Source organism: Petaurus breviceps, unplaced genomic scaffold (genome assembly GCF_028583685.1).
Source record: "Petaurus breviceps papuanus isolate PSGF00001 unplaced genomic scaffold, PetGlider_PUasm1.0 138, whole genome shotgun sequence".
NCBI classification, from domain to species: Eukaryota; Metazoa; Chordata; class Mammalia; order Diprotodontia; family Petauridae; genus Petaurus; species Petaurus breviceps.
The window spans coordinates 30,326,361-30,339,285 of record NW_027185694.1 but is presented as its reverse complement, the minus strand read 5'-3'; the positions used below and the strand labels follow the sequence as shown (position 1 = coordinate 30,339,285).

General features: G+C 48.7%; 3 protein-coding genes across 4 annotated transcripts in view; 1 reads left to right on the top strand and 2 right to left on the bottom strand.

The window, feature by feature from the left end:
* INO80E (INO80 complex subunit E) overlaps nt 1-4,080 on the bottom strand; it is a 10,198-nt gene extending 6,118 nt beyond the window's left edge. The window contains exons 1-5 of the mRNA XM_069063547.1: nt 3,655-4,080; nt 3,301-3,371; nt 3,138-3,190; nt 1,876-1,954; nt 778-889 (exon numbers count right to left, since the gene is read on the bottom strand). Coding sequence (XP_068919648.1) covers nt 778-889; nt 1,876-1,954; nt 3,138-3,190; nt 3,301-3,371; nt 3,655-3,735 — 396 coding nt within the window. The 5' untranslated portion in view covers nt 3,736-4,080. The remainder of the gene's footprint in view (nt 1-777; nt 890-1,875; nt 1,955-3,137; nt 3,191-3,300; nt 3,372-3,654) is intronic.
* Nucleotides 4,081-4,091: 11 nt separating this feature from the next.
* On the top strand, nt 4,092-9,141 carry HIRIP3 (HIRA interacting protein 3). 2 transcript variants are annotated; one of them, XM_069063523.1, is made up of 7 exons: nt 4,092-4,634; nt 4,827-4,947; nt 5,071-5,197; nt 5,447-6,579; nt 7,478-7,640; nt 8,056-8,154; nt 8,644-9,141. In XM_069063523.1, the coding sequence occupies exons 1-7, from the start codon at nt 4,489-4,491 to the stop codon at nt 8,817-8,819; spliced, it is 1,965 nt and encodes a 654-aa protein (XP_068919624.1). In that variant the 5' UTR covers nt 4,092-4,488; the 3' UTR covers nt 8,820-9,141. The 2 variants fall into 2 exon arrangements, with proteins under 2 accessions (XP_068919624.1, XP_068919616.1); XM_069063515.1 differs by having other exon boundaries at nt 4,094-4,634; nt 4,827-4,953.
* A 1,032-nt stretch (nt 9,142-10,173) lies between these two features.
* TAOK2 (TAO kinase 2) overlaps nt 10,174-12,925 on the bottom strand; it is a 14,809-nt gene continuing 12,057 nt past the window's right edge. The window contains exons 17-19 of the mRNA XM_069063501.1: nt 12,130-12,342; nt 11,764-11,946; nt 10,174-11,648 (exon numbers count right to left, since the gene is read on the bottom strand). Coding sequence (XP_068919602.1) covers nt 11,127-11,648; nt 11,764-11,946; nt 12,130-12,342 — 918 coding nt within the window. The 3' untranslated portion in view covers nt 10,174-11,126. The remainder of the gene's footprint in view (nt 11,649-11,763; nt 11,947-12,129; nt 12,343-12,925) is intronic.

Below are 12,925 nucleotides of genomic sequence, written 5' to 3'. Positions count from 1 at the left end.
AATGGTGATGAGCATGGTGGGGCCCAGCTGGCTATCCTTTGACTTCCAAACCTGCTTGCCTCCCCCCAACACTGCCAACCATCCCCTCACATGGAGGTGATCTTCATCTTCTGAAGGATTTCCCTCTACTTGTCTCATCTCTGCCCAGCACTGAAAAGACTCTAAGTCTGCATAAAAATAAACTTGGGGATGGGGGTTGGGGGGAGGAGGTATCACACAACAGTAGGAGATAGGACTTTGTCAAGTAAGCACTGACCCCTCTCAGTGCTGGGAGGGGCCAGCTTCACTCAGATCAATGAAGGGAATTGGCCAAGACTCCATAGATTACAAAAGCAGATCATTTCCAGTTAGTTACACCAAGTTGGTTCCTGATTCAGAAGAAGCTGCTGCCTGACCTCAGCTTGGCATTTTGGCATCATGGGAAGCTAAGGGCATCACAAACATCAGCCTGGCTGCTCTCTTTCCAAAAAGGCTGTCTTATGAAAACCCTGCACAAAGTTAGTTTTGCTAGACTGGGCAAAACTACAGACACAACTCATAGCCAACAGGGTAGACACATCCCATACACCAGCCCCTATGAACACTGGTGGACACAAAGTCATAGCCCAGCAATAACAATGCCACTGCCAATTCCTGATGCAAGCTCACCACATGATGTCTCAACAATCTGTGAAACCCACTTCAAGCAAGACAGCTGGCTTTACTTTCCTGATGCAGAAACTAAAGCTGACACATTGAAACCTTGGCCAAATCATGACCACTGAAACTTCTACTCACCGAGGTCAGGTACGGAGAGGGGCCCCCGGAGGCTTGCAGGGGAAACCCTGAGGATGGGGGTAGTGAAAGGCCAGAGGGGGATGGGGCACCCCCCAGAGGGGGACTTCTTTTCCTAGAAAGGGGACAACAGAAAAGATCAGACCCCAAATAGCAAACTTTCAACCCTTGTCTCTGCCTAAATCCTATTTGTGTTATCCCCTCTTGAAAGGATAGGAAGCTAATGCCATCACTAGGCAAATATTCCAAAGAGATCAAAGAAAGAGGGAAAGGATCTAAACGTACAAAAATATTTATAGCAGCACTTTTCATTGTAGCAAAGAAATGGAAATTAAGGGAGTACCTAAAAGTTAGGGAATAGCTGAACAAATCATGGCATACAAATGTAATTAACACTGCTCCATAATTTCTCCATAACCAATGATGAAACATTTAAATTGGAGAAACCAAGAAGACTCAGATAAACTGTCACAGAGTGAAGTGAGCAAAACCAGAAAAACAATTTATGCAATAACTACAACAGTGAAAAAATAACCCAAAACCAAACAACTTTTTTTAAGAGTTAAGAACTCTGATCAATGCAATGAATGACTGCTACTCCAAAGAATTCACTAATGAAGTATGTTACTGACTACCTGACAAAGAAGTGAAGGACCAAAGAGGTAGATTAAGATATATTATTTTCTAAGATGGAAAATGAGTGGTTTTTTTTGCTTGACTATTCTTACAAGGGTGGGTTCTTTTGGGAAGTTTCCTCTCCTACATGGAAGGGGGTGATAAGGATACAAAAAAAAATAAAGAGGATTATTTGTAGCATCAAACATTTACAGAACAGGAGACTCAGGAGACACGGGCAAGTAGGACAACTTTGAAACTAGCGTGGCAAATTTATTGTATTCTTTGAAGAAAGATAAGCTGTATAGAACAGATTCCTCAACTCTTCTACAATTGTCTTTTTCTATTCTTCTGTGTATATGGAAATGTTCATGTATGATGATGCTTATTAAGTACAGAAAAACAAAAAAAATAAGTGTAAAAGGGAAAAAAAAGAAAGACAGAAAGGGCTTGTCTTTTAGACAAGGATAGAGGGTATGTTCTCACCTCTTGGGGGCTGGTGTCTCAGTGAGTTTGGGTGTGCCCTCTGTTTCACTGTTCTCTGAGGATGCTGTGGCATCTGAGTCTAGAAGGGAAGAGGTAAATGTTGGGCTATTTTCCCTACTCCCTTACAGTCCCTTTATAATAGAAAGATACATTTATTAAGCACACCATGCCCATTCCTTGCTCCAATTTATGTGGAATGTCCTCTCCCATTTTTTTCTGATCACATAAGTCTTCTTTTTCCTTCCAGTTCAACCAAAGGGCCCTATTACCCTCCCTTCCATAGTCATCCCAGTGATTTTTCCTTCCTCTGAACTCTAACTGTACTTGTACTTTGAACCAGAGTCAGCATATACTACTTTACCCCACAAACTACCTCTTTGTGTCCCCAAACTAAACTATAAACTGTCGGGGAACAAGCAGGGATTCTCTTGTAGCCCCCAAACCTAGCACAATATCCTGGAAGTAGCAGGCAATCAGAAAACAATTAAAAAGATAATGTGAATAGTAATTTCCCTCATCTGTTTCTCAAACAGAGTGTCTATATAAGAAGAGTGCTGGATTCTGAGTCAGGAAGATTCAAATTCAGATCCTATCTCAGGCAATTAATAGCTGTGTATGGGGGCAAGTAACAACCTCATTATGACTTAGTTTTCTCATTTGTAGAATAGGGATAATACCATGTAGAATATCCACCTATGATAATGTAAGACAAGTGTTTTGAAAATTTAGCCATACTATATAAATGAATTGTTATCATTTATTATTTATCTTGGTAGATCTTCACAACAAGCCTGTGTGAGAAATAGGGCAGGAATCATTATCTTCATTTTACAGATTAGAAAACTGGGACCTAAAGTGTGATTTGTCCAAAGTCACTAACAAGTAGCAGAACTGGAACTAATATCCAGTTTCTCTGATTCCTATTTTAACTTCCTGAAGAGAAGAATAATTTCAGGCAGGAGATTTTAATAGCTAATAGGAAAGACAATGTATGGTTCTAGCCAGTCTTGGAACTCTATCTCCCTGATCTTAAGTTTTCTCATTTGTAGAGAATATACAAATGATGTTTGTACTATTTACCTCATATGGTTTTGGGGAGAGTCAGAGGATAAATTTTTTATCAATCTTAAAAACTCTATAAAGTTTGAGTTATTACCATAAGCAAAGGCACTCAAGGAAATCTGGTGAAAAGAGATGAAGGGCTAGGTAGTACTCACTCTTCAAAGGGTCTTCAGTCCCTATGCTCTAGTTTTTCTACTCACCAGAAGAGTCTTCATCCACATTTTCATACTGCAGAAGACGATCCAAAAGGAAACTAAAGAAAGAGAAGGGGAGGGAAGCGTGAAAGGTAGTGTTCCCTTTTGTTCTTGGGGCTCTTTTCCTTCCTTAGCATCCTTCTCATTTTCCCATTCCACACCCTCTCACCTCTTGTCCCGGGACACTTTCAGCAGCTTTCTCTGCGCCTTCCTCAGTTCCTCCTGAAAACACTCATGCTCCTGGATAAGAAAGCATCAGAGCTGGAAGGGCCCTTGGAAATACTTTGGTCAAGCCCTCTTATTTCACAGACAAGAGAAACTGAGGCTCAGGAGGCAGGGGCTGGCCCAAGGTCACAGAGCACAGTGTTGGTGGGCAGGGTGAATCCCTTAGAGACTCTTCCCAGGTCTCCTCATTTGGGGTGGGGGGTGGGGATGTGATTCACAGGGGGCCCCGTCAGAGGCTTGGTCTAGGGGCCCTGGGGCAGGAGGAGCCAGGCTCGGACCCGTCCCCTAACACACTTACGTAGATTAGGAATTTGAGCTTCCGTTTTAGGTTCCGGTATTTCTTCTTGTAGTCCACCTCAACGTCCGCTTGCCCATTCATGGCTGGCCGGGGAAAACACAACCACTCCGGGAGTCCGATGCCCGATCCTGCTCAGGCTCGGGCTACAGACCCTGCGGGGGAGGCCCCCCCCCCCCCCCCCAAGGCCCAGGGAGAACCGTTACCTACTCCCCAACCCACAGCAGGCGCTCTTCGGCACACAACTTCCGGAATCCGCCTACTCACTCCCACTTGAGACTACAATTCCCAGAAGCACCCGCGCAGAGGTTTCTGCAAAGAGTGTGGCAGTACTACCCGAGAGCGTCAGAGAAACGCGCATGCGCGATGAAACCAGCAAAGAAGAGAAAAAAAGTTAACTCTGGCCCAGCTGAGGTATTAACGGGCGCGTAGGGACGTGATGACGTCACGGAGGCTGAGCAAAGAGGTTTGTCGTCCTCTAACTCCGCTTGAGAAGTTAAAAGTTCGGATGATTGTGCTACGACATTCCCTTTTTTTAAAGGCAGATTACGGCTCTCTGGAAGTTTTTAAACTCATGATGTTGTACTGGAAGAATTAGGAACACGCTCAGACCTCGCGAAATGAATACGTCACACCCGAGCGCGGCGGAAGCGCCTGCAGCGACTTATCCAAGCAAGACCGAACACTTCTTTTCGAAAAAGGGAAAAATCACCAAATTCACAATTTCGCTCGGAGGCGGTTTCCGGCCCCCTGGCTAGCAGGCAGCCTGTGCAATTTACTACTTACAGCGTAAAGCTCCGCCCCCATCAGGCCAAAACTACGGTGGCCTGGAAGGGGATGGGCCGGTGCGAGAAAGAGGCATCGGCAGGGGTGGGGAAAAGGCGGGAGTTGTGGGAGCAGGACAGGGGGCGGGGCAAGATGGCGCGGGAACGCGAGATGCAGGACTTCATCCGGAGCCTCTTCCGGGGTCGCCCTGACCTGAGGTGAGAGGGGAGAAGGGACGGGGGAGGGGAAGGGAGACGAAAGAGGGTTCGGGCACCCCGGGCGCCGAGCCGCGGGAGAGACCCTGGATGGGCCACGACGGGCCGAGGAGTCCCCGCCCGGGGAGCTCGATAGGGAGGGGCGCCCGAGCCCGCCCCCGCGCCGGTCCCTTGACTCCGTGTCCCGCCTCCCAGCGTGTTGACCCACTCCATCGTGAGACAGAAGTACCTGGCCCACGTGGGCCTGGACCACCTGGAACCCGAGGACAAGAGGAAGCTGAAGCGGCTGGTGGAGGAGGAGCTGCTGAAGATGCAGGTGGAGGTGGGCCCGGCCCCCCGCAGCGGCGCGGGAAGGGGAGCTGGGGGAGGGGGGGGCCCCGAGACCCTTCGGACAGCCAGGCCCTTCCAACTGACGTTCCCCCCCCCCCCGCCCTGTCAGGGGGATGAGGAGGAGGAGGAGCTGCTGTCTGGGGAGCAGGACCGGGTGAAGCGGCCCCTCAGCCCAACCAGCGCCTCCAGAACGTCCCAAGCGAAGAAGAGGAGGCCGAGCATCAACTCGGAGACAGGTCAGCCCGCCAGCAAGCAGCTCGGGGCGCGGGTGGAGCGAGGGTAGCACACGTACACGTGGTCCCTGCCTCGGCCCAGGTGCATTCTGTCACCCTGCCCTCTTTTCCCTCACTCCCTGCCCCTTCCACCCTAGTGGTCACCCACCTGCCAGGCGCGGGAGGTCCGGTTCCTCACATCGGGTGGGGGGGAGGTGGTGACCACCGGGAAGAAGGTTCATATCTGCCCAGGGGCTTCCTTGTGCATTCCAGAACACAGCTCCGATGACTCGGGCCTGGATCCCCAGCCCGAGAGCCCCCCGAGCTCCCCAAGGGCGCTGGCAAGGAATGGTATAACAAGGAAGGATTGCTGCTCTTTGGAGAAGGGGATGAAGGAGCCTGAGAAGGTGCTGCCTCCATCCAGGAAGATGGCAGCTAAGGAGAAAGAGGACTCTGAGGAAGGGAGCGCAGAAGAGGAGGAGGAAGAGGAGTGGAGGGCCTCTGTAAGGAAGAAGGGAGGAGAGGAGGAGGAGGAGAGCGAAAGAAGCAGTGAGGAGGAAGCCTGGCACAAACAGAAGGGTAGGGTTGGAAAGAAAGAAGCCACAAAGCTAGGTAAGGAGGAGCAGAGAGTAAATGCTAGAACGAAGGGAGGAAGGAAAGCGGTGCAAGTGAGTGACAGTGACCAGACCGACAGTGATGGGGGGGACAGAGTTACCCCTCAGAAAAAGAGACCAAAACCCCCAGAGGAAACGAAGGAGTATTCTGCCAGGAAGAGGGTGGCCGGAAAGGCAGTGAAGGAGGAAAGTAGTGAAGACGAGAAAAAAGACCTGCCTAGGAAAAGGGAAACAAAACCGGTTACTGAAGAGAGCACTAGATTTAAGGGGAGTTCTGGGAAGAAGGGAGTGAGAAAATTGATGGAAGACAATAATACAAGTAGTGATGAGGAACAAGAGGAAAACAGTGAGTATTGCAGGGACCAGAAAATAAGAGGAGAGAAGCAGGGAGGGAAACAAACAAAAACCCCAAGAGACTGGGTGACCCCCAGGGGAGAGAAGAGGTCAGCAAAACAGAGTGAGAGCAGTGAGGAAGAAGAGAAAGCCAATAAGGGGAAGGGCAGTTCTGGGAAGAAGGGAGAGGAAAAAGTTGAGAAGGACGAGAGTGAGGATAGCAGTGAGGTAGAGGACCAAGGAATGAAAAAAGCTCCCAGTGAGGAGGAAAGTAGAACAGATGACAGCAACAAGAGTTGCTCCAGGGAGAAGGGAGCCAAAAACGCTGAGAATGAGTCTGAAACAAGTGAAGATGAGGAAGAAAGGACAGGAAGGACCAAGAAGAAGGAGACCAAAAAGAACCGAGCAGCCTCTTCCACCTCCTCACAGGATAGTAGCCCAGAGGCCAAATCAGGGAAGGTAAGACATGGGGCATGGGAATGCTGGGGGCAAGGTTGAAAGGACAGGAAGGAAAGATTTAAACACTAACTGTATTGATACCTTTTGGGGTTTTTTTTTTTGCCTGCTTTTATTCCAAATGTATCCCACTCCTCTCATACTTTGTAACAAGGAATAGAGAAGGATCGGGGTGCAGGGGAAGACAGTTCAGCAACATCCAACACCATCAGACAGTATATACAATGTTTCACACCCATAGTTTCCCAGGGGAGCAAGGTGTGTTTTCTGCTCTATTTTCCTGGGAAAGATTTGTTCATATAATTATATAGTCTTCAATTTCATTTTTGTTGTTCTTTAGGTCATTGTTGTAGTCAGTTTTCATTTATTTTCCTGGTTTTGTCTACTGCACTTTACATCTGTTTATATAAATGTGTACTTCTCTTTATTCATATTTGGGGTTTCTTTTCCATTGTATTTTTATACTCCATTTTCCCCGTCCATGGGCACCTACTTTTTCCAGTTTTTTTGCAGCTATTAAGTGTGCTGCTACAGTAGGATCTCTGGGTATGGATATTTTAGTCACTTTCTTAAAGTACAATTCTAAATTGGTTTTCAGAATGGTTAGAGCATTCCACAGCTCCACCAACAGTATACATTAGTGTATCTCCAATACTGATGACTCCCATCTTTTGTCACTGCAGATTTTTGTTTTGATTCAGATTTCCCATTGGTGATTTGGAGCAATCTTTTGTATGAAAAAGGTAAGGTTATGAAGGAGAAAGTGTAAAGGGACCCTTCAGAAGAGTCATAGTCAACTGTGAGTCAAGGATGAAGTCAGAGTTTATTTTTCTCTATTCTGCCCTCAACCTGGCTGTGGTACTTGGTGACCCCTTTCTCACCTTCATCCTCCCTATTCCAGGGCTCTCGAAGAGGAGAGGACCACCCTGCAGTAGTTCGGCTAAAGCGCTACATTCGAGCCTGTGGTGCCCATAGAAATTACAAGAGGCTGTTGGGTTCTTGTCGCTCTCATCAGGAACGGCTGAGAGTCCTCAAGGCAGAACTGCAAGATTTAGGCTTAGAGGGTGAGATGAAGACAACTAAGGAGGGAAACAAGGAAGGAGGGGAAGCCCATTAGGATAGAAACTTCTTGAAAACTGGGGTTTTTATTCCTCTAGTGGTTGGCATGGTGCCTTGCACATAGTTGGCAGAAAATTTTTATTGACATCCTGGGTGATCAGATTGATAGTGATAGGTTGAGGACACTTAGAAGGGACCAAAAATTCCAGTGAGGCTCACGGAAAGTCCTGCTTAAAAAGGGAATGGAAAGAGCCACTGATTGAGGAGATATCGAGGAAGTCAAAGAAAGATTCAAGAAATGGGGAATGAGTAAAAGGCCCAAGCTACATCCTTCTTCCTGGAGCCCACTCTCCTGGTTCCCTCTCCTAGTTTGGAAAAGATGTTGAGGCTGAAAAAAAAACCACTTTTTCTTTTTCTCAGGTAACCCTTCCCTGGAGAAGTGCCGAGCAGTGAAGGAGCGAAGGGAGGAGGCAGCAGAGATGGCCTCTTTGGACGTCAGTAATATCATCAGTAGTTCAGGTACAGATGTTGTGAGGAAGGGGGAGCTGCAGAGAATGGGGCAGGTATGTAGAGGCAGCTAGGTGGCATAGTGAATAGAGCACTGGAGTCAAGAGGGCTTGAGTTCAAATCCTGCCAAACACACTTAGGTAAGTCATTTAACTTCTGTAATTTTCCACTTCACCTGAAAAGTGGGAATAATAATAGCATCTACCTAATAAGGTTGTTAGGCACCATTTTAATACTATTATTATTTTGTATAGGGGTTTAAAGAACAGTGAGAACAGAAAAGGGAAAAAGGCTTTCAGGTCAGTTCTGTACTGACCTCTTGTGCTCATGAGGGAATATGTGGAAGTACTCTTTTGGAAGTTTGTTCAGATCCTTTCTGTCCTGCCTTACTATCTTTGTAACCTTGGATGCCCTAATCTCTCAGGGTCTATTTTCTTCTCCACAAAATAACTAGGAAGAATCACTAAGATCTATTCTAGTTCTAAATCCTATAATTCTCAGGGCGATCTCGGAGACGAAATGCCTGGAACCCACGTGGGGAAGTTGGGCTACGCCAGGAGAAGCCCTACCACCGAAGAGCCCTAGATTCAGATGGGGATGAGCCCAAGGCCCACCCACCACCTACTGATTGGTCAAACCTTCGGGGCATCATCAGCAGTGATGGGGAGAGTGACTAAGCTACCCCACAGCTTCTAGAAGCCACAGTGCCTCTGAGCCTAGGGAGGAATCTGCTCCTGCCCTTGTATAAAGTGTATAGAGCACCCCCTGCTGGGTCTAAGTATTTATAAATGTATTTCCTTTCCTGTTTCCAGCTCTGTCTGTGGTAGGTCAATCTTTTTCTCATCTGCAAGGGTGAATGTAACAGAAGCAGTGGCTTTCATACCTACAAGGATAAATGTGCTCAAGTCTGGGCTTGTAGGTTCATGTTCTCATGTTTTTTGACTGAAATACTGGTATTTGTGTGGGCTTTGAAAGTCTCAATAAATGAATGTTTGTTAACCGTTGTTTCATCTGTTTCTGGCCCAAAACAGAAGTGAAACCAGGGCCTCTTTTTCTAAGTCAAGGTTCAGGAAAGTTAGCCCAACTCAGATTGCTTATCATTGCTGCTGTCAGGGCTTGGACCCAGTAACCAACCATTCCTATGCCTGTGAAAACTTTCTATACTTCTCCATCTCATCTCTCCTTCTAATCACTTAAGCTCTCTTAGTTTTAATGTATGCATAGGAAAGAGTACAGTGTCCCACTAGGGCAGTCAAACCAATGGTTGCTTTTCTCACAAGAGCTCTGAGAAATGAAGCTGTAACTCCTCCAGGAGTCCTAACTAGCCATGTCATTTTAGTCAAGTTTAGTTTGCCTCTTAGGTCTATTTAATAAGTACTCTCAAGGGTTCCTTTCAGCCACAGCTGTATTCTCAAACTGTAGTTTGTTCTCATAGCCCAAGACCTGGAAGCAGGTGTTCCATTTAGTCTCCAACTGACCTCTTCCCACTTTCATCTTTGGAAATCCTCAGTAGGTTACTGGTTCAACCTAGTTCAGGCTTTAAATTGGGCAAGCCCAGGGTTATAACTAATTAACTTCTCTACTGAGGATAGCTAAATAGAAACTCTGCTCTTCGAGTGGAATGTTAAGGCAGGTAGGCTAGGTTTCAAGACTCCCTCTTCCAAATGAGACAGTGCTAAGAGGCAAGCCCACTGAATAATTCAAATGAAGAATCAGCCCTGGAGAGCAGATGACAAAATACTTTCCTTGGAGTAGTAGGAGACTATGAAACAATACTGCTTATACTGTCATGTGGTGGTGGTTTCACTTAACTTTTTAGGTTACAATGGAAGTTTCATCTTAAGGGGAGAGAGGCCCCTCAGGTTAGAAATGACTGACATAAATGAATGGGAATCCAAAGCACCAGACTAGCCTAAATTTCTCTAAGGCAAGGGCCTGGTCAGGAAGCTTCATGATTCCATCATGTCACCTGGAAAATGAGGGGCACAGCTTAATGTTGCCCATCTTAGAGAGAAAGCCTGAGTCAAGGAGCTGGTTAGAATATCCAACAGTTTATTAAAAGCTCCCCTGGCCCCAGGGTTCCATGATGGCCCCTAAGTTCCAGGAGCCTTGGCCCTAACTGCCCCCATCCTGCCTCTAACAGCAGGAATATTAAGGGGGCTGTGAGGGTCCCCTCTGATTTGACACTCCCAGGGAGCTGCCTCTTCCCAGATCTAACCCTCATTCCCCCCTCCCCAGCCCCAACCCTGACTTAAAAAAAAATTAACTTGACAAGACGGGCACAGGACATCAGACAGCAATGGGGGAAGGAGGGTTCAGAGGAGGATGCTGAGCTTTCCACCCAGGCATCCTCTCCATCTCCCTGCCACCCAGGGGCTTTTCATACCCCCAGACCCTGCTCTCCTCCTAGGACCCATTCTCATGCCCCCTGGGCCCAAAGTTCCCTTGGCAACAATATGATGAGGGCACCTGGAGGGATTATTATATTTCTCTGAATATATCTATGTATCTACACCCTACCCGCCCCTCCCCCTACTGCCCAGGGACTCTATACAGGTTCCCAAGGCACCCTAGGTGGGTATTTGACACACATACACACACATCTCCCCCTTCCCTAGTCCATGATGGAGGAAGATACTGGCACCATGATGGGAAAGTAAGGAACTCCTGGGCCTGCACTGGGGCCCAAGCTATACTCCCAAACCCAAGGGGCCTGACTTCATCCCAAGGGAAGCTCACAAGATGAGAAGGTACTAGGGAAGCAGGAGCAAATGTCCTGACATCTCCCCTTCTAAGCACTGATTCAGGACCTCAGAAGTCCCCAGAGCTCAGGTCCTCAATCTTCCAGGTTCCAGTTGCTGAGGGACCTAGGCCCTTCCAGCCCCAGGGAAACTCAGGCATCAGCTCTCTTCCCCCACCCCTGTCTTCTTTCAGCCTAGGTGGAGGGAACCCAAGTAAGGGACATGACTAAGCCCCCACTCAGTTCAGGAGTAGAAATGGGAAGAGCCATTAAGGATGTGAGAAGCAACACTAGTACTTCGGCTCAGAGCCCCAGGCCCTGCTACTGACCCAGGTCCCACTCCTTCACTCCCTCCACCCCCTGAGGCTGCCCTACGAAGGGGCTGTGGGCTATTCCTTAGCAGCAATAGGGCCCCCCCTCGGGGAGGCCCTGTCTGGGGTGGTGGCCCCAGCCAGGTTGGTGGACCTGGTGGTGCCAGGAGAGAAGGCTGGCGCCAGGCTGGGGGGGGCATGCCAGGTGGAGGGGGACCATGGCTCCAATGAGCCCCTGATCGAGGTACAGGGCGGGAAGGCCAGGCAGGGGCTGGGGGAGGGGCGGGATATCCCTGGGCAGCAGCCTCAGCTGGGATGCCTCCCAGGGCCATGCTGGAGAAACCCAGCCTCATGCTTTCTGCGTCGAAAGCCTCAATCTCCCGAGCCTGCCGTTCTAGCAGCGCCCGGATGCGCTCTGACCGACCTGTCTGCAGTGCCAGCAGCTCTTCCTCCACCTATGACAGACAACATGTGCTCAGGGCTGGGGGAGAGGGGCATTCAGGTCCAGTTGGGGGGATATGTACATCAGCATCCCCCCCACCTCCAGTGCTCTGGGGCCCCTACCCGTACCCGCTGCTCCAAAAGAGCCCGCCTCAGGGCCACTCTCTGTTCCAGCTCCCGGGCTTCACGCTCATGCTGACTCTCTGTCCGTATCTTGATCTTGCTCTGATAGGCATTAAGCAGCTCCAGCTCCTGTTGCAACTGCTGTCGCAGTGCCTGGAACTCTGATTCCTGGGTCTCATCCAGGCGAAGCTAGGAGAGGGTAGGAGCTGGGGTCAGACGTCCGAGAAACACCTGACCCCCCACCCTGGGCTCCAAAACCTTTTCCCTGCCCTGAGTTTCTCCCCACCTTCCCTCCATGACTGCTGAGGCATTCCACCTCTCAAATTAGGTCAGTTGTATCCCCCCCCAAGCTGTGTTGTTGCTGAGCCTTACTGCCTGGGAGCTGAGCATCTCAGAGATGGACTGGTCATACTGTTCTGCTAGGATGGCCAGCTTTCGAGTCTGTTCCTCTTTAAGCCGCTTAAGGAGGCTCTTGTGTTGGGCCTTGGGAGTGCCCTCCAACAGGTGCCCCCGAAGGGCCTTGTACTGCCGAGTCTGGATCTTACATGTCTCCTGGAACTGCTTCTTGATCTGCAACTCCTTCGACTATGGAGTGGATGGGTTGAGTGGAGAGATGATGGGACAGGGCAAAGGAAGGGGGGTAGGGAAGACAAGGAGGGAGAGGGAGAGACCAAAGCAGACAGAGAGAGGGGAGAGAAACAGAAAACATGTTAGACAGAGAGAGGGGAAGCTAAACACAAAGACAGAGTATGAATTACACTGAACATAGTAGAGAAAATACTCAAGACAGTATCGGAAAGCATATGCGTGGCACCAGAGATGAGTAAGAAAGCATGCAATCAAAGCAGAGTATACACAAGAGACAAAGAGAATACACATGTGAGAAAACAAATGACTGAAAACCAAAGAACACATGACCAAGAGATGTGGAACCAGTGAAACAGTGAAAGGGGTAGTTTACAGACTGAACACATACTATAAGGACTGGAGCACTATGATGAGTCTTAGGAATGGCACCTTGGGGAAGGAAAAGTGAACCACCAACTGGGAATTAGGAGAGAAGGGAATGTGCCCTCCCTGGTGCTCTCCCAGCATGGGGACCCGACCTATAAGGAGGCAGCAGGGAGTGGGGTCAAGAGATGGCAGAAAGGACTAGGAAGAGCCCCGA